We start from the raw sequence: 24466 nt of genomic DNA on the forward strand, positions 1-24466 counted from the left end.
TGTAAATGTTAAGTTAACTCCTCCTACAAGTTTCCATAGCAACAGTCTACCTCTTGTTAATTGTGCCACGGAACATTTTTAAATGGCCGACCAAAAAAGTTACCGAGAATTTACATTACTTTTTTATTCTTTGAAAATGTTTATTCTTAAGACTAAGATACAACAATAAGGGTTAACGATATAAGTACTTAAAGAATATATATGTATTTCCTGATATGTGTGTGTCTTCTTTAGGACTTTTGTTTTCCATGGTTCGGGATTGGTCGGACAGCACCGGATATAGAATATCTACCAGTGGATTTTTTTTGTTGTTTACTGTAGCTGGAATGCTAGCTAACAAGATAAGCTATGCCTATTTCTTATGAAAAGACTGTACATTTTTGCATTGTTTTATTCGAGGGGCAAAGTTAGGCGTTTGTTGGGATAAGACAACGTAATTGCGTTGCTGCTGTATCGTTTGAGGCAAAGGTAAGAGTTTATATTACCCTTAACACAGCAGCCATTAGCAAACAGGACCAAACAAGTTAACTTTTGTTTTGTGTTAGTCTGACTAGCCATATGTTTATAGCCAACTGGGGTTAAACAAAGAATTGGGATCTCTGTGCTTTTTGTTCTCTATAATAGTTATCGGATGTTCTATCTAATAACGACACGTTGTTGGTTTCTTACGTTCCAGATGATCGAGGTGGTGGCCTCCATGGCCCGAGGCCCCGTGTTTCTCGCCGGGGAGCTCATGGAGTGTCTCATAACATTCACCAACCCGATGTCTCACCTCTCCACCTCTGCCAGCAGGTAGGCTTTAACTCCTCTCACTTTTAAAGCGATCAACCAACTGAACCAACTGAACAGACTGAACTAGACATGATGTCAGCGTCTGTGTCTGAATTTGAATTTCACTACAGACATTACAAACAAAACATATGAAAGTCCATAAAGGGAAAAATTGAAAGAAGATATCCAATCCACTTTATTTATATAGCACATAGAAACATAAAAGTTTACCAAAGTGCTGCACAATTAAATTAAAAAAGCAAAAATAAAAACAGTAAAATACATAAAGACAATACAAAACGACGCAGAAAGACAAAGACCACACAGCTCTCATGCAGGGTTAAAAGCCAGAGAATAAAAGTAACTTTTAAGATGTGATTTAAAAGTAGGTAAGGTGGGGGCCATCCTCACGTTGGGGGGGAGCCCGCTCCATAATTTGGGGGCGACTGGGTTCAGCCTCGTCTTAGGGACAACAAGAAGCTGCTCATCAGCAGACCTCAAAGACCTCGAGGGGGTATAAACATGCAGGAGGTCAGAGGTGTACCGAGGTGCTGACCCAATTAAAGACTTAAAAACAAAAAACAAAATGAGTCCTAAAAACGAACAGGGAGCCAGTAGAGAGAGGCCAGGATGGGGGTAATGTGTTCTCACTAATGAGGGCCTGAAAAAGTTAGTCCTTAAAAAAATAATTTCTTTGAAGTGATCTTGGTATTATTTGGTTGTTTGGGATGTGTTTCTTTCTAGACACTTCAATGAATCATCTAAGCATTCACTCTGGAAATACCCTTTAGTAATAACCCTTTTTTCCCCCTGTAAACCAGTGAGATGCTGGCGTGGGCCAGTGCTCAGATCCACTGCCAGTTTCATGCCAGTGAGAGCAGAGTGGCGCTGCCGGCTCAGGGCAACAAACAGGACGTCCAGGCTGAGAGCGACACCGTGCTTATTCCAAGCAGAGGTAACTGCGATGATAAAAAACAACACTTATTTAAGAGTTTATGGATATAAAAATATTTCTTAATGTGTTATTTTCCTCAAATCACTTCAACCCTATTTCTTTTCTTCTACAGGAGAGCGAGGGCAGTGTGTGCTGGACACACCACCTAAGATACTGTTCTGTGACCTGCGCCTGGACCCCGGGGAGAGCAAAACCTGTACGTGTGTACATATGTGAAACGTTTATGTGTTTGCTTCCTTGTGTGATTCAAAAGGTCTCACATGCCAACTTGCTCTCCCTCAGATTCCTACAGCGAGATGGTTCCTGTAGATGGTCCTCCTAGCTTCCGTGGTCAGGCGGTGAAGTACGTCTACAAGCTGACCATCGGCTGCCAGCGAGTCAACTCTCCAATCAAACTCCTCAGGGTTCCCTTCAGAGTGCTGGTTCTGCAAGGTGAGACGTGTTTTGCTTCTGCTTTTAACATGACAGGACAAATACAACAACAACCACAGAGATGCTTGTGATACACGTCTTTGGAAACACTGAAACTGATAACACCCGTGTTCAGTTAGCATCTTATCATACCCTTTGGTCTGTGGAAATAATGCCTTGCTTAGAAAATGGAGATGCAAAAATTGTGCTATTTAACTTCCATCGCATTGTGTTATCTTTGATCCGACTTGTAGGAATGCCAGAGCCTCCGTTTCCCCAGGATGAGGAAGTTTCTCCGTCCAACCCGTTCCTGGAAGAAGAGGAAGCGAGCCGCAGGGATGCTCGGCCTTTAGAGAGAGCTCTGGACATGCTGATGGTCAGCACTTCAAGACGCTGCCCCCGTGAGTCACATGCACACTCTCTCTCTCTCTCTCTCTCTCTCTCTCTCTCTCTCTCTCTCTCTCTCTCTCTCTCTCTCTCTCTCTCTCTCTCTCTGCTCTGTGCTGTATTAAACACAAAGGCTTATTCTGATTAATGTGATGTGAAATTGTTCCGTCTGCGTTCGACCACTGGAAAAAATGTAAAGCTAGAAAATAAAAAAACTTGTGCCTTTGTAGCTTAAGTGTACAATCATGAATAGATTTCTCTTTGTTAACCAGCAGATGATATTTCCCACAGTTGTCTCCATGGTTACGTCCACACGTTTGACCAGTTTTTCTGTGCTTTATCCAGACATGTTTAACATCACCAACATGGGAGGGAAAGTGGCAAAGTTCTGCATCTTCAAGACGGTTTACAGACTCGGGGAGGACATCATCGGCACATTCAACTTCTCAGAGGGAGACATCCCCTGCTTGCAGGTTCGTTTATCGTTGTTGGTTTTTATATTGCTATACTATCTGTTTTTTTACAACTTAAAGGGCCAGTTCGCTGATTTTCAACCTCAGTCCTATCATGCGATCATGGAGAGCTTATGCCGTTATGTTGGGAAAAAATGCAATTTGGCTCTGTGTCTTTGGAAGACGCTATCCGTGGAAAACCTGGGAGCTCGCTAAACTACACTTCCTCAATCTAGGACGCCCGCCTCCGATGTCTGCAGTGTTTAGTTGAAAAATCCACATACCGTGACATGCAATCATTTGTTCCGTGAGGTGCCTTGAAACGCTGCCTGCTCTCCCGTTTTCCCTCCCAAACATTCCACATTTATAACTGAATCATGTCTCTTTCAGAATCGTCAGGTTTGAAATGTAGGCTGAAGTCTTTTTTCAGACAACCCACCGGTATATTCTCGTCGTATTTCGGATGGGGCTCAATGCACGTTGGGTGTTGTAGGAGTGTAGAATGGGGGAAACCACAAGCTGCTAATATCCTGTATATGTATGTTTTTCAGTATTCAGTGAGCCTGCAGAGTGAGGAGGAGATCCAGCAGACGTACCAGCGGCGTCCCGGACAGCCCATCAGTGTGACCGGACACGGGCGACACATGGAGTCCTGCCTCCACACGGCCTCCAGCCACTTCTCCCTCCCCGTCCCCCTCAATGTTACCCCGGGGTTCAGCACGGACACCGGTCAGTCACCAGCAGGCTGATACACGACCCTCTCTATCTCTGTCAGAACTTCCTTGAGAATCGTCGCATTTTAGCTTTCACACAGAATCAAAGTAATCCAGTGATAGTTCTCTGTGCATACATGAGTTCTTTGCAAAGATGAACTGTAACCAGCTAATTCGGCACACTGAAGTTTAAGAGTTGAATGCACTTTTTATTTTCGGGTGGTCCCAGTGTCAGATTTTAACCCTTTATGTCTTCTTCAGTGATCCTGAGGTGGCGCCTGCACTTTGAATTCGTCACTGGGAAGGAGCCAATGGTGCCGCCCACCGTTCTGCAGAACCAATCAGAGGTCACAATTTGGACCGGGGCGGAGCACGTCGACGTGGATACCTTCAGCTGGGACCTGCCAATCAAAGTCCTGCCCACCAACCCGGCCCTGGCGTCCTACATGTCCCACTTCACAGGGACCAACAGCATCAACATCTGACTGTGTGTGTGTGTGTGTGAGAGAATCGGGAGTTACTCGTGTGTTTCTAAGGGTTTCTGCGGATGTTTGATGAGTCCTGTGTGTGTGTGTGTGTGTGTGTGTGTGTGTGTGTGTGTGTGTGTGTGTGTGTGTGTGTGTGTGTGTGTGTGTGTGTGTGTGTGTGTGTGTGTGTGTGTGTGTGTGTGTGTGAGGGACACTGATGTTTCTTTCCAGATGAGAAATTTAAGAACAGATCTGCACATTTCAGGAAAAAAGGATTGTTTTTTGTTGTTTCCGTTTCATTTTCACAGCCAGTGATGTATCCACATGTAAAGAGTTTAACCGACAGTATGTTTTGCCTTTTTCGTGTGAATCTTAACTTTAAGTGCATCTTCCTCTTTGCAAAATTCCCATTCCTCGACCGAATGACGTGCAACCATCTCTGTGGATCTCTCGTGCATTTCTGTATTTATTTTATTTTTCACTCTGTTCTGTTTCTTACTCAGAATGTTTTTATTGTTTTAACTGTTTTTCTTTTCCCTTGAGCAAAGGCTGAACCGAGATGTAAATACTACAAGAAGAAATGTATTAAAAGTGCGATTTAAATTTGACACAAGTGATTCATTACTTCACAAAGTTGTAAACAAGGCTTTTATTTTGAAGGTAAATGAGTTACAGCAGAGAACAGGTTAAAACCAACAGGAATTGTTGCATATATTAATGTAAGTACATTTTTATTAATATTTACAATAAGTATTTGTTGGATTAATCAAAGATGGTATTTGGATGAATATTTATGTTTGTTTGAAAATAATGCAGTATACCTTTAATAGTTTCACAGACGTATTCCACTCACATTTCCTTCATATAAAGATGATACAACCCCAAAGCTGCAGATGCTGTTAAAGTCGTGTATAAAAGTGGTTACTGAGATTTAACTAGGGTGATTATTTGGTTTCCCTCTATAGACTGAGGAGAGATGACGCTCCGAGCGCCCCTCTACCCTTCCAGCTGTTGCTGCAGCTGCAGAGATCCCTGGCTCGGGTCCTTCATGTCCTCTCCGGGGGAGCAGGGCAGGCGGGGGTCGGCGGTCTGGACCAGGGACACTTTGCAGGTCACCGGCTCCACTCGCACCTGACACCACGCGGGGAAATCCACCGGCCGGTGCAGCCTGTAGCCGGTTAGAAAGGTAGAGGAGAGACTGCGGCTCAATGCAAGTTTCAATAACTCTTATAGCTATAAATATGTCTTTATTCATCTAATGTGGAGTGTTAACTCCTTAACAGTTTGTATCTGTCCATTTAACACAGATTCACTCTTACTGTAGTTTTTAGAAATGTTTGTTCATGTGTTTAAATTTGTCCTGATGTGATATGTGTTTTTAACTTCTGCGTGCACATATCAGCCTGAGACATATTTCTGCACCATGTGCATTAGGTAGATAATATAGCCGTCTTCAGAAACAGTTATTTTTCAAGGAAATTGGCAAAAAAATAAGCATACAAAATATCACCCATAAAGCAATGGGTTCAAAGAAGTACATTTACTGTATTTAGAGTTGAGAGATACTTTTCTTAGTTTCGTCAGTTTATGCTACTAAATTGTAGAAATATTTGCATTTTATGTAGTTTTATGCTGATTTTTGATACAAACATAAGCTCAACTTTTGATGTTAAATTTGCTTTAAGATCACATTTAAAATGACTGATGCATCAATTCAATTCTGTTTACATCAGTATAGTAAAAGACAATAATATATTGTATATAGAATATATACAATATATTTTAAAGGCCCCTAAAGGCGCATTTAGCTGCAGGTACTTAGGTAAGAATTTGCATGCAGGACTTTTAACTTGCAAGGAGTATTTTTCCATGAACTAAATTTTGCATGGAATCTGAATACAGTGCACTGCAGCCCAAACGACCCCATTAGGACAAACTAACTTCGATCCATCACTATGAGGTAACTTTGTGTATATCTGCGGTGCAGTAACTGTGGGCATCTGGACACCAAACCTCACAGGCTGTTTGTGTACTCACGTCTCACAGCAACCGACCCCGACAGGGTGCAGACAGGTGCACTGCATGCAGGCCTTGTCCATCCAGGTTTCCCCCAGAGCGTACTGCCTCCCCTCGAACACACACAGAGCTGGAACAACATGGAAGTCAATCAGCACTGCATAAACACTGTATTATATATATATATATATATATATATATATATATATATATAAACTGTTAGATTTCCGGGCTTGTGTCTCACCTCTGGAGTCGAAGTGGCACTCCATGGGTGCAGCGAACCCCCCGCTGCTCCACAGGAGACACCCTGCAGCTGCGAGCACCCAGTTCACCCCGACGAGTTCCATCTTGATCTTCATCTGGTCCGCCTCTGATTCCTCTTCTCCCTCATGCTCCTGTATTTATGCATCCGGAGGCTCTACGGCGGCGGCGTGGAGGTGGGGTCAGCTCCGTCATGTGGCCCACAGGCCTGGCTGAAGAAGGTGTCGGCGGTGCCATCCACTGGGGAACGAGGAGGTGGTGGTCTGTGTGGAAGGGGGGGGGGGGCTACAGAATGAAGGGGATCTGGTATCTTGGCGCCGTTTTGGCACTCTGGAGTTTCATGCCCGCTGAAGCGCAGCGAGGTGATCTCCAAAGAGATGAAACAATGACACATCCATGTGGTGACTAAGAGAGGTGAGATGGAGGGCAGAGAAAGTGGGATGGGATGGAATTATCACACATGATTCATCAGCGTTCAACCTCTCATGCTTTTGACAAATAGATCCAGAAACTGGCGATATGACTAACGCACATTTAAAACACATGTGCCTAAATATTTATCTATGATAACATTAAAATGGAAGTTCTACATACATAAAATAAGATGCTGGTGAAACACATCGTATGTAGATGCTTCTGTATGAGACTCAAGGAGTCACTGAAGAGTTTATCGGTCAGGGGACAGTGAAGCTCTTTTGGTGAGCTAACAATGTTGTTTTTTCCTTTAATTTGACTCCTTCTGTGTTTGTATGTTTACAACAGTAGTCTGCACACAACACACTTATTATTTTTATTAATTTATTTTATTTTAAAGGGACCATGTACAGTTTAAACGTAAATGTCACCCTTTGATGCACCGTACCAGATTATATCTTTAAGCTAATTTGCATCTGTAGTCCCTCGGCAGGTCAAAACAACACAATAACAAACAGTGCAGAGTAAAACATACGACAAAGTTATAGAAAAGGGAACACACCAAAAACAAAGTAGCACATCAAAAATGTATGCTTGTCTTATAAAAGCAAGCCATAAAGACCATGGAACTTGTCTTTCTGTTGCTGGGGCCTGCCTTGACCTCTGACCTCAGAATTACCTCACATCAATGATCATATCAGCATCATTACCTCCAGTCTGTGACCTCATCTGGGCCCGGTCCAATTGTCCAAACCCTGCAAAGGGACGTGCAGAATATCAGGAAGAACCAAATAATAGTTTTTTATATGTTTGGAAAGAACCAGCTCGCTGTCTCTCCCTGTTGCCAGCTTTGGTGCTAAGCTAAGCTAACTGGGGGCTGGCTCCAGCTTTATAGTCACCGTATAAACACAACAGTGTCTCATATAGTCTCATATAATTACCAAAAAAGAAAACTATAATTATTTCATAAAACATGTAACTATTCCTTGAAGAATACATTTAAAGCAACATTTTTTCTTACATCATCATCTGCTAAACATTTTAGTACATGTTGAGAGAAGACATTTTACTAAACTGCTTTTTTCGAGCTCAACATTAAAGAAGGAATCTATTTTGTAAAACATTTTAATCAAATAAAATCTGTACTTTTCTTATGTTGGGTGCGTGTTATTGTACCTTTTTGTCAGTGTTTCCAAGTTCACTCCACCCCCGCAAAAGACAAATGTCAAAAATATAAAATGTGACCTGACAGCGCACCACAGCATCACTGGGCCAACAAAACATTAGCTCATGTTCTTCCATTTGTTTGTTATCTGCAGCCTGAGGTGTCAGATCATAGGAAAAATCCTCTCAGGCCTGTCACAGGCGGCCCCGGGGCCCCGTAACGTGGTGTTTTATGTGCCTTTTCTCTGGTACCCCACAGTAGTCGGATCATTAAAAGGTCCACTTCATCAGTCAGGGGGGCTTCTTCTTCATTTGTATGACTCACAGCTGCCTCTCTCAAGCTTTGATGAAGACTTGATAGATGGTAGGGGGGTAAGTTTCCTCTTTCAGTTGACGTGAAGATTCAACCTCAGGTTCTTCTGACCTCGTCAGAGTCTTTGCACCAAAATGAGTTCACCCCCGATTTGACAACCACTTGTCGTCATTGTTGATGAACAGGGCGGTCCTCATCAAAACAAAACATGAGGATTTTCCTGTCAAGCGCCTGCTGCTCTTCACGGATGTGCAGATAATTGGTGACAAGAGTGTTTTAATTTGGGAGAACATTCTGTTCTGATGTTCAGCGGCCTGTCATCATGTTTTTATCTTGAATACGGTGATACATATCTTCCACATGGACACATACCCAAAGAGGCTGGAAAAGTCATGTTGTAAAACGGTTTTCCTTTGATATCATTAATTTCCATATTTCAGAAATTACAAACAGGTTTTCTGGAAAGTAGCTTTCAAAACAAGGAATTTGCCAAAATGCTTTGTTGCAAAACAGTCCAAATATACAGAGAGACAAAAACAAGTAAAACTCAAAAAGTACAAAATACGAAATAGAAATGTAAAATTGTTTTGATCAATAAACATTTACTGAATGTATAAATGTTTACATTTGCATGTTAATTTACTTCACAATAATGATAACCAAAGTACTTGATAAAAAACAAACATGGAAGAGCTTTGATTGTGTTTTTAATAAATTATTTAGGGGTTAAAAAAAATTGGACAAATGAATATGGATATGGAAAAATAAAGGTGCTTATAAAATGTAACAGAATACATATGCATTATAACTGGACAAACTCAGTTTGCCGATGGAGACCATGTGGAATTGTTAAAAGCTCCAGAAAATAAGTGGACACTTGTTTTGTTCAGTGAAAAAATAAAGACAACAACATTTGTAACAACTTTGGCTGTAACAGCCCACAAAATGTTTTATAGCCTACTGTATATAATATATAATTTAACATGTATAAACTTTATTATATGTTTAAAAAAATACCACCAGATATTAGTACAAAACGCGTTATTATAATACACAATTTTCTAATCTAATTTAATAATATAATGCTCATAATGTTTCGTCAACATTACGCGCTTGGATGTACTGTCCCTTTAAAAAGTAAACCCCGCCTCTTCTTTACTTCCTCCTTTGTCTTATCAGGCTCGACAAATCAATACAAGATCCAATGATTGCCTGCACAGTTCAGTCAATCCCTCTCCATCGATAATTGATTATTTTAGCCTGGCCGTAGATTTCGGTTGATGCTGTGTTGTTGTGTAGCTATCAAAAACATCAAATCATGCCCGGTGAGACAGCCGTTAAAATAATGTCTTTACCGTGAATACAGGAACTTAAAGTTATCTTTTTAAACGTATGTACAGACTGATAACGCAGCTCTGCGTGTGAGCAGTAGTTTAATTTAAACGGGGTCCTGAGAAGTATTGTTGTGCTGAGCCGAGGCCTTGTCGCAGACCCAACCGCTCGCAAAGTCTCAAATAACCGTCCGGGATTTCATGTTGAAGTCGTCAGGGTTTTGGTTAAAATTTAGTGTTTTCCCGTCGGAAGATGGACACTGATAAATTCAACTATGTTTACAGTTGTGACTTGGACATCAACGTTCAACTTAAGATGTAAGTTTTGTACTTGCTGCTTCGCTTTTGGTCAAGCGGTGTAACTAATCTATCTTGTGACTTGACAGGATGCTGGGTATGTTTGCTATGTATATGAGCGCGCGCGTGAGTGTGAACGACATGTGTCTCGTTGACATATGTTTTTGTGTCTTTAAGGTTTAAACTGTCATAACAGATTGATTATTTATCTTATTTGATAAAACATTCAGGCAAATGAAACAACTGCAAAGTAATCTCTTTTATAATCGGTTTGGAGATTTAGTCTGACCTTGTGCTGAAGCAATCTGTCAATCAATCTATTCGTCCAAATAATATTCAACCATTTTAATCATTGATCAATCATTTATCGAGCTGAAATCTAAGACTTTTTTTTTACTGGTTTGCTAAGATACATGTAGCTTAGACCTAGCTTAGACTCCTGTTGAAAAGGAATAACCATTCCTGGTATTGATGGAAAGTATATATGCCGATACCAATGTATTGGTTACTTGTCTGATAGTATCGGCCTACAGATATATCAGTCATGCTTTGAATTTCTCGTCTGATTTAATGTTACAGCTGGAATAAAAGTTAGCTTCTCCACAGATATTTGTAGGTGTGTCTAAAGTGTTAAGTATTGTTTAGTATATTACAAGTTATCAGTATTCTTAGTAATCTAAAAATAGGTATTTTTCTCTAAAAAGATTTACAAAAATGTCTTGCAGTTCTGATGAACTGTGATCGTTGTTTATATTAATAGTTTTTTTTAACTTAATAATTAATTTATTGTTTTTATTGGTGTGAAAAAAAACACATTGGGACGATAAAGTGATTGTTCAGGAGTTTTGATCTGGTGTCTTTACTAAGTTAAGGGAACATAAACATGTCCAACTTTTTCTCAGCTGACTCTTCAAATGTTCGTTTTCATGAAATACACATTCATCTTATCCTATGTAGTCAATGTGATTATAATGCTGACACTACAGGCTGATGGTTTAACATTAAAGCTCCTGTGAGGAGTTTTTCACTTGTTATGAAACAGGCTTAAAATTAATTCTGATGACTCTATATGAGCTACAAAAGCAAACCAGACCATCAGCGACAAGATTGATTATTTCTATATAGTTATTTTTAATGCCTGAAACAGCTGGTGGAGGGTAGGTGTCAGACAAAGCGATTAACTGCATGCTGCCTTTGTTTACATTTTCCAGGGCAAATATTTAAAGTGAGTGATACATATGACCTGTTAAAGAAAGCAGGATGAGATTTTTAGTTAAAAATCACCACTTAAATATGTACAGGACAAAATCAGCAAAGAGATAAGAGTTACGGCTTTGTCCACAGGGGGCGCCAAAATCAACACAAACTGAGAGTTCCTCACAGGAGCTTTAAGAACAAAAAAAAGATTAAAAAATGAATCGATGAAATATTAAAAGGGTCAGAAAATTGAAGGAGGAAAGTTCAGGAATGTATCGTGTAGATTAAGTTCTATATTTAAATACACATGGTGCTATTTTAAGTTGTTAGAATCACCTTCAATCATCACTGTCACTATTTTTGTAATCCTTTTTTAAAATTAAAATAGTTTGGAAACTAAATCGCCTTAAAGCTCAAGTCTCTAAAAGTAAGAAAATGCTACCAAGGACCTTTCTAGTTAAAGTTTACAGATGTTGACTTTTCCCTGCGAGGACCGGTTGGAGCACTTCTGTTAACATCAGCAAACAACATATTTGTTTTCTCTCTTCCTCACCTCCTTGCCTTGTCTCCTCTCTCCTCTTCTAGAGGCAGTTTAGAGGGAAAGCGGGAGCAGAAGAGCTACAAAGCTTTGCTGGAAGACCCGATGCTGCGATTCTCCGGCCTGTACCAGGAGAACTGCTCGGACCTCTACGTCACCTGTCAGGTGTTCGCTGAGGGAAAGCCTCTCGCCCTGCCTGTTCGCACTTCGTACAAAGCGTTCAGCACACGCTGGAAGTGAGTACTGAACTTTTATATCTGATTTATGGCACTTTGAAAAGCAGTTGAGACAAACAACATACAACAGAAAAACGTTCCTGTTCTTACAGGATGTCCAAAAAACACATGCTGACATCTAAAATTCAACCCCTCTTACACTCTCTCAACCTTTGTCTTCTCTCTCTGTCCTCTCCTGCTGTCCTGTGCAGCTGGAACGAGTGGCTGCGGCTGCCCGTCAAGTACCCAGACCTTCCCCAAAGTGCTCAGGTTGCTCTCACCGTGTGGGACATCTACGGACCCGGCAGAGCCGTCCCCGTCGGGGGAACCACTGTCACTCTGTTCGGCAAATATGGGTGAGTCTGATCTCACGTTTTCTTTAATTTATATAACTTATTACTGATCTTTTGCACTAAAAGCTAAGTAACACATTTTGAATCCCCTTCCCTTGTCCTCTTCCAGTATGTTCCGGCAAGGCATGCATGACCTGAAAGTCTGGCCGGGTGTCGAGGGGGATGGAGCGGAGCCCACCAGCACACCAGGACGCACCAGCAGCAGCCTGACGGAGGACCAGATGGGCAGACTGGCCAAGGTACAACCCTGCATGTGGGAGGACAGGAGACGGGGAATAAGTGGGAATAGTTTGGGTGTAGGTTTGATGGAGGACAGGGTAGGACTGAAAGGAGGGATTCTGTGTCTAAACCGTCATCTGTTCCAGGGCCCTGACCTGGAGGTACTCAGTGATGTGAGTACAAGTAGTGGAGGTAGTGTTGGCAGTGAAGAGTGTGTGTGTAGAACGCCTGGTCCACACGTATTTGCAAATACATTTCAGCATCTTTGCAGCACTTTAATAAACACTTTCCATTGATCTGTGTGGAGATCCACTATGCTGCATTTACAAATACATGTGGATGCAGGTTTTGTGTGAGCACTGTCTGTCCCGGTGTACGGCTGCGTTCCTGAAAGCATCACACACATGTAGTTTTCTGCTGTTGCCATACATCTGTGTATCTCTGTAAGTGTGTGCATGTTTTTGATCTTGTTTTTATGTGAACACAAGAAATTGTGCTTTTTGGGAGACGTCAGGGAGTTCCTTTCTTTATGTTTTAATCATTTAATTGCTTAAATAGAATCTCATATGTTTTATTAATCCTGAGTGTTTTTCTTGCTACCATCATATGTTGTTTTAAAGAGTGAGTACTAACTCTAACCAGCTGAGTTGTGGGCTTCCTGTTCATGGCCAAGTGTGTGCTTACATTCCTCACACCCACACTGACTGATGAGTGGACTGGCTGGCGTGTGAGGCCGGAGATGCTGGATTGGCTGCTGCCACTGGAATTGTGCATGATCAGTGGAGCTGTTTGCACATCAGCCACCCCGCTGTGGCCAGATCGGCTGCAACAGAACCTCAACTTCTGTATTATTTTTTGTATTTTGTAACATATTTTGTCTTTCTTTTCTCTCTCTCTCTCTCTCTCTCTCTGTGCAGCTGACAAAGGCTCATCGACAGGGCCACATGGTGAAGGTTGACTGGCTGGACCGTCTGACCTTCAGAGAGATCGAGATGATCAACGAGGTGAGATGGTTTAGCGGCTCTGTGTTTATAAAACAGGAATTGTTTTTTCCCTGCAGTGGAAAATTTAGCTTTTTCCCAGCCTGAATATCTCAACAAATGTCCCGTGGATCGCCGTGAAGTTTTATGCGGACCGAACTGCATTTTTTTTAACTGCGCTGAAACGCCGACTTGCGGTTTGATGGTTAACCGCCGCCCCAGCCTGCTGCCACATCAGTGCATTCATACATACAGTGTTCTGCGACCATGTCGCTTAAGAGACGGAGAAAACACGCTGGTTATCATCTATAAAGCTGACACAAGCTGCAAAGTCTCTCCAGTCCCTTCTGTCACTCACTGTGGTGCAAATTTCTTTATCCTGATCAACTGATGGTCGGAGACTCTGAGCTGCCGTGCTCGCGTCCTGGGGTTCCACGTGCACGTATTGTAGCTGATCGTTTACCTTCTTCCTCCCGCCGCTACACATACCAGCTTTTTACCGTCTTTCTCGGACAAAGGTTCAGTTTCTCTTTTTCTTTCACTCTCTTGGAGTCAACGGAGAAACGTCTTTCTGCTGCTTCTCCTGAGTTTTGTTCTGCAAACTTCACACCCTCAGCGTTCATGTCCTGGTGTTTTATCCGTGCCGCCACGGCGACCTGTAAATGTGACGTGTGGCGTTCGAGTGAAGGGGAAAAAAACGTTGCTTCGCTGCTAAAATTGTATCTTTTATTTTCATGTAAAAAGTTGCCAAAAAGTCAGTTCTTGATATTTGATTGTTTTTTGTATGTTTACTTTTTGTTGTCTTCTGACTTGAATGTAAACGTTTTCTTCATGAATGTTTCCACAGAGTGAGAAACGCAGCTCAAACTTCATGTACCTCATGGTGGAGTTTCCCCGTGTCAAAACCAATGACAAGGAGTACAGCATCGTCTATTACGAAAAGGTAAGTCCATATATTTTTTAAAAGGTGGAGTATAACATGTAATATCCACCTGTCAGTATTATAACACCGGCTGATTGGTTTATTTCACTTCGTCTCCTCTCAGGATGGAGATGACACTTCACCCGTCCCCACCAGCTGCGACATCGTCAAAGTTCCTGACCCTCAAATGGGGATGGTGAGGGGACATATGCACACACTTAATTGAGGATTATGTACATGTGTGTAGAATTTAACAGTATTCTACACGTTATGGTTTCTCTGCAGGAGAACCTGGTAGAGAGCAAGCATCACAAACTGGCTCGTAGCCTCCGCAGCGGACCCTCGGATCACGACCTGAAGCCCAACGCTGCCACACGAGACCAGCTCAATGTAAGAAATCAGCAGTGTAGCTTTAGTATGTGGGACATTTATAACCAAATCGCACAGTAAGACCACACTTAATATATTTGGTATGCCGATAAACACTCTATTCTTATGCATTAGTTTGTCATCTGTTTTTACAGTCCTCTTAAAACTGTGTTTGCACCATCAGATCATCGTGAGCTACCCTCCTACCAAGCAGCTGAGCTCTGAGGAGCAGGACCTGGTTTGGAAGTTCAGATACTACCTCACCACACAGGAAAAGGTGTGTTTGTTATGTTCTCCTCCACTGCACTCTGGTTTCTATCTTAACCCCCGAAGATACAGTGTGTGCTATAACGCACGTGTTCAATGCTTCCTCCGCTTCCTCGTCCTCTCGCTGCAGGCTCTGACAAAGTTCCTCAAGTGTGTGAACTGGGATCTGCCCCAGGAGGCCAAGCAGGCCCTGGAGCTGCTGGGGAAGTGGAGGCCGATGGATGTGGAGGACTCGCTGGAGCTGCTGTCCTCCCAGTTCACCAACCCCACGGTCAGACGCTACGCCGTCGCTCGGCTGCAGCAGGCGGACGACGAGGTAGGCATTGTGGGACATTTATTCATATGTAGGGTGATGTTTTTAGATAATTTTACCACCCTTTGACAGAAAAGATCCTGCAGATTTTAGATGTATTTCATGATAAACGTGAGTATAAGAATAAGAAGGAAAGAAACTCTTATTGTGGCATGAGCGTAACCTTCCCATCTCCTCTCCAGGACCTGCTGATGTATCTCCTCCAGCTGGTCCAGGCGCTCAAGTACGAGAACTTCAGCGACATCCAGGGAGGCCTGGAGCCCGGCAGCAAGAGAGACAGCCAGGGACTTTCAGATGAGTCGACACTGGACAGGTCAGCGTTTGATGAAGAATAACATCTACTCTGGCTGTGGCTCGTAAATAAGTCACCACTACCGGCAGCTTTGGATCTAAATTTATCCCTGAATTTCTTGCTGGTTATTTCTGATTATTTTTCTTTCCCAAGCCGTAATGAACTCTTAGGGTGTTGTGATTTCACTGGCGCCGCTCTGTGCGGCTCTGGCCAACCTCTCTCTGACTAACAGCCTTTACCTAACACACAGTTTAAGTGAAGGTTCAGCTCTTTAAAGGCTTTTTTTTGCTCTCTCTGCAGTTCTCAGATCCTGTCGGGCACATCTGGACCTTCAGCTGCCTCACAGAAAGGCAAAGAAGGAGCTGACAGCGAGAATATGGAGGTAAGAAAGGCAACATGTCACTGAAAAGAGGGGTTATAATCATGGACATACACAAGTTGGTGAAGCAACAGGAAGTCAGAAAAACTGCAAAAAGAAAAGGATCTATTTTTTCTTTTTTGTCTCTTTGTAGCAAGACTTATGCACGTTTCTCATCTCCCGAGCCTGTAAGAACTCCACGCTTGCCAACTATTTGTATTGGTGAGTGCATTTAAAATCTTTACTGGTCGTGAACATGTCCTTGTGTTTGTACATGTCAGTGAAACCTGTGTGTCCTCTGAAGGTATGTGATTGTGGAGTGTGAGGATCAGGACACCCAGCTGAGAGATCCAAAGACCCACGAGATGTACCTGAACGTCATGAGGAGGTTCAGCCAGGCTCTGCTCAAGGTCAGAACGAAACATTGTTCTTTACATACATGTGCAAAAAAATACTGATGTTCATTGGTCAGCATTTTATACCACAAATAACCCTAACAGATCACGCTGGTTTAAGCATTGCTTAACAATTTAATCTGCCATATTTCAATGATAAGTTACATTCCATTCCAACAGCAGTGTGTGTCTCTAGTTTTTAATGCTTCGTTCGGTCGTTCGGTTAATCGTTCAAGGAGTCGGTCAAGCGGTCGGTCAGTCAAGGAGACAGTCGGTCAAGGAGTCGGTCGGTCAGTCAAAGAGTCAGTCAGTCGATCAAGGAGACAGTCGGTCAAGGAGTCGGTCGGTCAGTCAAAGAGTCAGTCAGTCGATCAAGGAGACAGTCGGTCAAGGAGTCGGTCGGTCAGTCAAGGAGTCGGTCGGTCAGTCAAAGAATCGGTCGGTCAGTCAAAGAGTCGGTCGGTCAATCAAGGAGTCAGTCGGTCAAGCGGTCGGTCAGTCAAGGAGACAGTCGGTCAAGGAGTCGGTCGGTCAGTCAAAGAGTCGGTCAGTCGATCAAGGAGTCAGTCGGTCAAGCGGTCGGTCGATCGAGGAGTCAGTTGGTCGGTCAAGGAGTCGCTTGGTCGGTCAAGGAGTCAGTCGATCAAGGAGTTGGTCAGTTGGTCGGTCAGGGAGTCAGTCAATCAAGGAGTCGGTCGGTCGGTCAAGGAGTTGGTCGGTCGAACAAGGAGTCGGTCGGTCGGTCAAGGAGTCGGTCGGTCAGTCAAGGAGTCGGTTGGTCAGTCGGTCAAGGAGTTGGTCGGTCGGTCGGGCATCACACCACACAACCTAACAGATGTAAATATATATAGACATGACAAGTTTACAAGGCAGATGTACAAAAAGGCAGAGCAAATGGTGCAAAGATATTTTGTCCAGATGAGTGGCTGTAGGTTTGGCATGTGCAGATGTGTTCTACAGCCTGATTGAGGTTGTTAGGAAAGACCTCCTGTATCTTTCTGTGGAACAGCGGGGATGGAGGAGTCTGTGGCTAAAACTGTTCCTCAGATTGTCCAACGTGTTATAGAGAGGGTGGGAGTCATCGTCCATGACCATCCCTACTCTCTATTCCCCTGTTTCCAACACTAGCCACTGTCCTCTCTCTTTAAAGACACAAAAGGTGTTGTGTGTTCATGTTTACACGTTGGTTTTTCTCCAAATTATTATTTCTTTGGTGGTCATATCTATTGACATGAATACACAAATTCTACCACAAAAAGAAGCATAGAAAAAATAGGCTAGCTGTTTCCCTCTGTCTTTGTGCTAAGCTAACTAGCTGATAACTGGAGCTTTATATTTACAACACGTGTGAGTAGTTTTGTTGATCCTCTCGGCCAGGAAGCTGTCATCAAAATGTCAAACTATTCCCTTCATCTTTTCCTCTCTCTGACACAAGCCTGTAGCCTGAAGTAACTGAGGTCCCAAATCTTCCCTGCAGGGTGACAAGAGTGTGAGGGTGATGCGGTCGCTCCTGGCTGCCCAGCAGACGTTTGTAGACAGACTGGTGCAGCTGATGAAAGCCGTGCAGAGAGAGAGCGGGAATCGCAAGAAGAAGGTAAAACAAAACATCACCTTTGCAGTTTATTCTCTGCTCTCATTAGAGGTTATTTTGTGCAGATTAATTTACAGAACTATTTGGAATTTATTCAATTTTACACAAAAATAACAAGATTCATAGCAAATAATTCTCACACTTTTTCATACACATGCACACTGTTTTCATTCATTCTGGGGCATTCCTATGTCTGCAGACGGAGCGGCTGCAGTCTCTGCTCGCCGACAACGAGAAGGTGAATCTGTCAGAGATCGAGCCGATCCCTCTCCCTCTGGAGCCTCAGATCCGGATCAGAGGCATCGTCCCTGAGACGGCCACGCTCTTCAAGGTACAGAAAAAGTACCTTTTAATCCACGTAAATCCCATGCACTGCACATGCTCTCACAGTGCCAGGCACAAGAGTTACAGACGTTATTTGTCACATGATGAAATGCAAAAGAAAAGCAGTGCCTCGTATGAGTGTTTCATCTGTGTGTGTGTGTCAGAGTGCTCTGATGCCAGCCAAGCTGATCTTCAAAGCCGAGGATGGAGCCATGTACCCGGTGATCTTCAAACATGGAGACGACCTGAGGCAGGATCAGCTCATCCTTCAAATCATCTCGCTCATGGACAAAGTAAGAATATGTCAGCAGGTTTCAGGATGGAGATGGATGTGGTCCTTTTTATCAGCTGATTATGTTCGTGCAGCTTCATCCCTGTGATCTTTGCTTTTTTGGCTGTTATAGTAAAGGTCCAAGACATTATTTCTTAAAGAATAAGTGCAGAAAATACAGTTGTTGCTTCCCTTTGCTTGTTTTATAATGTTGTTATAAATATGTTTTGGTATTTAAAACGTTTCTGTCTTGTTTTTGGACATTTAGCTTTTGAGGAAAGAGAATTTGGACCTGAAGTTGACGCCTTACAAAGTATTAGCCACCAGCACCAAACACGGTAAGAACTTGTCCCTCTCTTTGGAAGTAAATAGGTCCCTATAAACGCACTACAATACAAGCTGTGTTTGCGAGTCCAACAAAAAAACACATGCAAAAAAAGTTGCTTAAAAGTCCGTCAATGAATGGTTCTGTTCTTGTTGCAGGTTTTATGCAGTTTGTTCAGTCGGTTCCTGTTGCTGAAGTTCTGGCTACTGAGGGCAACATCCAGGTGAGCAGCAATCACAGCCCTGCTAACATGTGAACAACATGACCTGTCCTCTTAATCGCATCATTTGTTCACACAGAGCTTCTTCAGGAAGCATGCACCGAGTGAAAAAGGACCCTACGGCATCAGCTCGGAGGTGATGGACACCTACGTCAAGAGCTGCGGTGAGTGTAATAGAGTTTATGTGGTGTGCCTGCAGATCACAGCCGTCTTATCTGTGTTTACTCTGCCTGCAGCTGGTTACTGTGTCATCACATACATCCTCGGAGTAGGAGACAGACACTTGGACAATCTTTTACTGACAAAGACCGGTGAGGAAAACACGCTCTCTCAGATAACGGTTAATGACAGGTCAGTTTGTGGAACGGTTTATCGATATCATCCTTTCCTCCAGGGAAGCTCTTCCACATCGACTTCGGCTACATCCTGGGTCGAGACCCCAAACCGCTGCCTCCGCCCATGAAGCTGAGCAAAGAGATGGTGGAGGGGATGGGAGGCATGCAGAGCGAGCAGTACCAAGAGTTCAGGAAGCAGTGCTATACCGCCTTCCTGCACCTCAGGAGGTAAGAGAGCGGACGCACAACATAAAACACAAAATACTAGAACAAATAGTTAACTGTTGATAAAATATGCTTTGTGTTTCATCAGATACTCCAACCTGATCCTGAACTTGTTCTCTCTCATGGTGGATGCCAATATTCCTGACATCGCTCTGGAGCCTGATAAGACAGTCAAGAAGGTATGTTTGTCATTAGCCTTACTGAAAATGAAACATGTACAACCAAGATGTCAAACCAGATTTAAGGGGTTTCATTTATCAGGGCTCCTGTGATTGAATGAGTGTTTGTCCTCATCGTGTCTCCAGGTGCAGGACAAGTTCAGACTGGACCTGTCGGACGAGGAGGCGGTCCATTACATGCAGAGTCTGATTGATGAGAGTGTGGGTGCTCTGTTTGCTGCTGTGGTCGAGCAGATACACAAATTCGCTCAGGTACGTGCTCTCAAACACACCACATACTTTAAAATATATTTATGTGTATTTCGAGACGAGCAGAGATTCGTCAAGGGATCCAAAGAATGAATATATCGATACAGTTAAATCTTAGCGTCTGATGTATCTTTGTTCCTTTCTCGATTCAGTACTGGCGCAGATGAGCAGAGATGAGGCTGAACAGGATCGAACTTCTGCAGCAGGAACACGTGATCGTACGGCTCCGACCCGACTGACGCCATGCTCGTGTATGAGAGAGAAGAAAGAAACCCAGTGACACTGTTAAAGAGGCCAAGAATGCACTGCCAACCTTACTGCAAGATGGCTGAACAAGGACACGGATGTCTTTGTTTGCTTATGTATATATAATGTATATTAATTATTGAATGAATGAATGAAATGTATGGCCAAATAAAAGACTTGATACGACTGAATGTAGCTGTCATTTGTGGTATTTATTTACTCAAGTGTATTTCTATATCGGTGTGTGTGTTTCATTATTTTAGCCCAAAAAAGTGCAGCTATGCAGCGTTTATGGCGCGTAACAAGTTTCTAAATTGAGCACTGCTGACCATCTGTGGACGGTCGTACCATCAACGCTGGGGGTAGGAACAAGTCGAACCCCCAGCGAGTCGGTGAGTCACTGAGCGAGTGACTAAGCATTTCCTGAGCAACACAAAAAACAAGTCAGTCCATGTGGTTTAAGAACATGCTATACATTACATAGGGTACTGTCTACTGTGACTCTTTCTTTCCGTAAGGTTACCCTGATGTGTTAAAGCAGCCACTGACTCATGTCAACCAAAGAAAAGTTAATTAATGCCTTTACACAACTGAACAAAAGTCACAGCATCCTTTAATTTGATATATTTTAAAGGTGATGAATTTACCCCAAAACTGCAAGAGAAACTACAGCATGTAACAAATAAGTGGTTTCTCTTTCTTATCCATGTATTAATTTATTCTTTATCAATTTTTATCCATTTTAGAAAAATAACCTAAGTTAGATTTTTGTTTTCAGCTTTCAGGAATCAAGTATTTTGGTGTTTGGCTAAGTTATATCTGTTAAATACTGTTAATATACTTATTCAAATCAATATAATATATCAATAACCATATAATTCGAGATAACTGCTATTAACGGGGTTTTGAAAGGTTACATAACCACATAATCGCGTGAAATACACTCGCGTATAAATTAATATGGCAATAATGGCAGTTACTGAGCTAGCTAGTTTTAGCATAATTAGCCGTTTCTTTCTTCTCTATCATAAGTAGTTTAGCTGCTGCTTTAAGTTGTAAGACAAACTAAATAACCACATGTACATTTATCCAAATTGATATCGTTCATTCATAGAAAAAAAAACGGGAAAAAAGCTTTAGTTTAAGCCATAGACTTTATAAATATACACTTAATATACAGTCATTGGTTTAAGCTAGGGCTAGCTGCAGCTGTCTGGAGAGCTAGCTTCACCTGGTATAACGTTAGCCCTTGTAATTTAGCTGCTTTTAATGGCAGTTTTGGCGTGGTTATTTGGTCTGTGCATGTTTCTTTACTACTAATTTAATAAACATTATTATGGCATAATATATGTAATACAACAAATACAAGTTATAACTCAACTTTGAACAAATATGTTGCTAGTTACTGCCCTTTCCTTTATAGAGCAGCATAACCTTAAATTAATTTCTTAAGTCTGAATAGAGATAATAAAAGATTGGATTTTGTACATGATTTGTAATCAGCTTTTAATTTAGTAGTTACTCACAATGTTGGAATAAACCTCCTCCTTCCTATCATTAACATAATTGGAGAGTTTTAATGACAAAAATCATGATCTGCTCATGATGGACATTCCAGACAAGACAAGTAAAGTCACCACAGAAATCAGAGAGCTGTAACACGCAGGGTTCACAGCCCAGATAAAGAAGGATATTTTCAGAAAGTCTGTAAATAGCAGAAAATAAAACAAAAAAGGTCAAATGTTCTTCATTCTGAACATCAGCTCGACTGTTGTGTAGACAGGTGCAGATTCACAATAGCCAGATTTTTGCTTCATACATTAATCATCTCCCCACAATGTAAGCATTGTGCTTATTAATAAAAGCCGTGTGCGTGGAGCTTTGGATAACCCCCCAGGTCTCTGTGGACTCTGGAAAAAGTAGAAGGGGAAACAAACAATGCTGGACGGCCAAATCCCCAAGGCGCCCCCAATGTTGCGGAAAGAATGCAACACCAGCAAAACAGGAGGCAGGAAAGCGAGATGTCAAGATGTTCCTTGTTTTTATGCAGTCACGGGTTGGAGGCAGCGATGGGGCAACTGTGAGTCAGAAACTTTTCAGAGCAATGAATGATAGAAAAAACGACTCTCTGTTATCACATTTTTGGGGTAAAAAAGCAGCATGAAGGAGCTGTTGGCTGCACTGTTTTCTTAGTTCTTGTTTATGAAGCTCATGTTTTTTTGACAGGCCTGTTGAGCGTCAATGGACCTTAAACTGAATCATTGGTACAGAGAAACAGCTCCTTTTGGACTTGTCAGATAAACTATCTGTGCTCCATTGGTGATGCTCATTCACCGTCAATCCTCTGACCCTCTTCATGAAGCACCGATGACTCATATTGGACGAGCAGTCGGAGCCAGAGGAATGTGCTTATTCGTCCTAAAATGCGACAAAGGTCATGACTTGAAATCGAAGCCCTTATTGAATTTATCTTCATTCATCTTCCAAATAATGGACTCTATTCAATGACACAAGAAATAAATGTCAGAGGTCAATTACAGAAGAGCATCTTCAGTGCTGAAAGGCGTTTGTTGCATTGATCAATGGCATTCAAGCAAAGCAAGCGTTTACTGTCATTGCACGACATTGTGGTTTCTTCCTTTAGGGCTCCATTCATTCATCCAGTCTCATTGCTGTATGTTGATCTCTTATCTCTTTACATCTTTCTCTTTCTATCCCTCTTTTCTCTGCCCATCTGGTCATGGAAGATGGCCGTCTACCAATGAGTCTGGTTCTGCCTATTTTTCCTTGCTATTGTTAACAGCTGCTTGCTCAAGGTGGATTACTGTGGGGTCTCTTTAAATAATATACCAAAGTGTGCTTTTGTTGCTACATATTTAAATACTGATTTCTTAAGTATCTCAAATGCTTATATCTTTGACATTTCTCATTTATTGTCTGTCTTTGTAGAGGGATCTGTACAGCAGTGATCTACAGTCTACAGTCGCTCTTCCCACCAGGGAGTTTCCCACCACTTTTGGAGCAGGGTATGATGTCCTCCAGACTTTTCCAGAAGGTCACAGAAGAGCACAGTAATACGTTGAATCCTGGCCCGACGGACACAAGACGACACCTGCCTTTCCAACACAACACTCATGGTAACAAGTCTCTCAGTGTTTCAGAGGAGTGAGACACAGGCGGGATGCCGATACCAGAGTCCAAGCCTCCGTCCAGCTCTGTCCCGCCGCTGTCGCAGTACGCTGCACCTGAGCTGGAGTCACAATGGAGAGGATCATTGGTGCTTTTCAGGGTCTGGTCCTGGTTAGAGGGGAGACTAGAGGAGGACTCCATGGAGATTTGGTCCTCTGCAAATACAATGTGGATGTCACGAGGGTCGATGGGGTCCAAGATAGCAGGGACCAGTGAGACTGGATCGTGAATGGGCATCTAAATGAGAGAAATATTGGTTCAGTATTCTGTAAAGAAATGTTTTGGGTTTTTGTATTTTGTTGAAGCAACTTGCAATACCTAGTTCTGAATATTACCTGAGTCTTGGGTTGATTTTCAGTAGCTGGTTCATCTTGTCCTGATCTTCGCAGGAACACGGTGAGAAGAGGAACAAAGAGTAGAGAAACCAGGACGATTCCCAGACACAGCAGAGGCAGCAGAGCTGAGGATAAATCATATACACAAAAGCAACGCGGCATAACTTTAAACCCCAGGGTAAATAAGACGAGGCTGCAGAATATACAGGGTCTTGAGCAGGAGGTGCAATTCCTTCCACCTGTTCGAATAGTTTTCAGACAAGGATTAGGTTCTGTACCTTTAAGAGGTAGACAAAGTCAGGGAAATTACAGTTTTATTATCATTTTAGTTATATCTATAAGCTTTAGAAGTTCTTCCTCTCACCCGATTTGGAAACAGTCTCCACACACTGAGGAGCAGATTTCGGGGAAGCAGCCATGGAGAAGGTCGGGAAGGAGAAGTTGGCGGCTGCACAGTAGTTCTGACCCGGAGCCAAACCGGAGAACTCCACATAGGACACAACTTCCTGCGTCCATACTGTACGGCTCTGCAAGAACACAAAGCACGAGACCTTTCAGAATAAAACTACGGATTGAACAGGTAGAAACAACTTACACTACTCACTCT

General features: G+C 42.6%; 3 protein-coding genes across 3 annotated transcripts; 2 read left to right on the forward strand and 1 right to left on the reverse strand.

The window, feature by feature from the left end:
• The first annotated feature begins 325 nt into the window (after positions 1 to 325).
• rgp1 (GP1 homolog, RAB6A GEF complex partner 1) lies at positions 326 to 4763 on the forward strand. Its single transcript, XM_069672532.1, has 9 exons — positions 326 to 468; positions 677 to 792; positions 1593 to 1726; positions 1839 to 1922; positions 2009 to 2158; positions 2392 to 2538; positions 2870 to 2997; positions 3528 to 3705; positions 3951 to 4763. Exons 2-9 carry the CDS (start codon positions 677 to 679, stop codon positions 4172 to 4174), a joined length of 1161 nt encoding a protein of 386 aa, XP_069528633.1. The 5' UTR covers positions 326 to 468; the 3' UTR covers positions 4175 to 4763.
• A 389-nt stretch (positions 4764 to 5152) lies between these two features.
• msmp1 (microseminoprotein, prostate associated 1) lies at positions 5153 to 6531 on the reverse strand. The gene is made up of 3 exons (XM_069671754.1): positions 6417 to 6531; positions 6194 to 6302; positions 5153 to 5324 (listed from the first exon to the last, which is right to left on the reverse strand). Exons 1-3 carry the CDS (start codon positions 6529 to 6531, stop codon positions 5153 to 5155), a joined length of 396 nt encoding a protein of 131 aa, XP_069527855.1.
• A 3080-nt stretch (positions 6532 to 9611) lies between these two features.
• Positions 9612 to 20516, forward strand: pik3c3 (phosphatidylinositol 3-kinase, catalytic subunit type 3). Its single transcript, XM_069672103.1, has 25 exons — positions 9612 to 9973; positions 11735 to 11923; positions 12115 to 12258; positions 12365 to 12494; positions 13392 to 13478; positions 14302 to 14397; positions 14501 to 14572; positions 14662 to 14766; positions 14930 to 15022; positions 15143 to 15328; positions 15508 to 15638; positions 15918 to 15999; positions 16130 to 16197; positions 16280 to 16385; positions 17848 to 17964; positions 18161 to 18292; positions 18450 to 18578; positions 18825 to 18894; positions 19040 to 19104; positions 19181 to 19265; positions 19338 to 19412; positions 19496 to 19664; positions 19750 to 19840; positions 19967 to 20092; positions 20242 to 20516. Exons 1-25 carry the CDS (start codon positions 9909 to 9911, stop codon positions 20254 to 20256), a joined length of 2628 nt encoding a protein of 875 aa, XP_069528204.1. The 5' UTR covers positions 9612 to 9908; the 3' UTR covers positions 20257 to 20516.
• The last annotated feature ends 3950 nt before the right edge of the window (positions 20517 to 24466 follow it).

Source organism: Semicossyphus pulcher, unplaced genomic scaffold (genome assembly GCF_022749685.1).
Source record: "Semicossyphus pulcher isolate SPU_LCO1_2020_fin unplaced genomic scaffold, fSemPul1.0.p SCAF_21, whole genome shotgun sequence".
Taxonomy (NCBI): domain Eukaryota; kingdom Metazoa; phylum Chordata; class Actinopteri; order Labriformes; family Labridae; genus Semicossyphus; species Semicossyphus pulcher.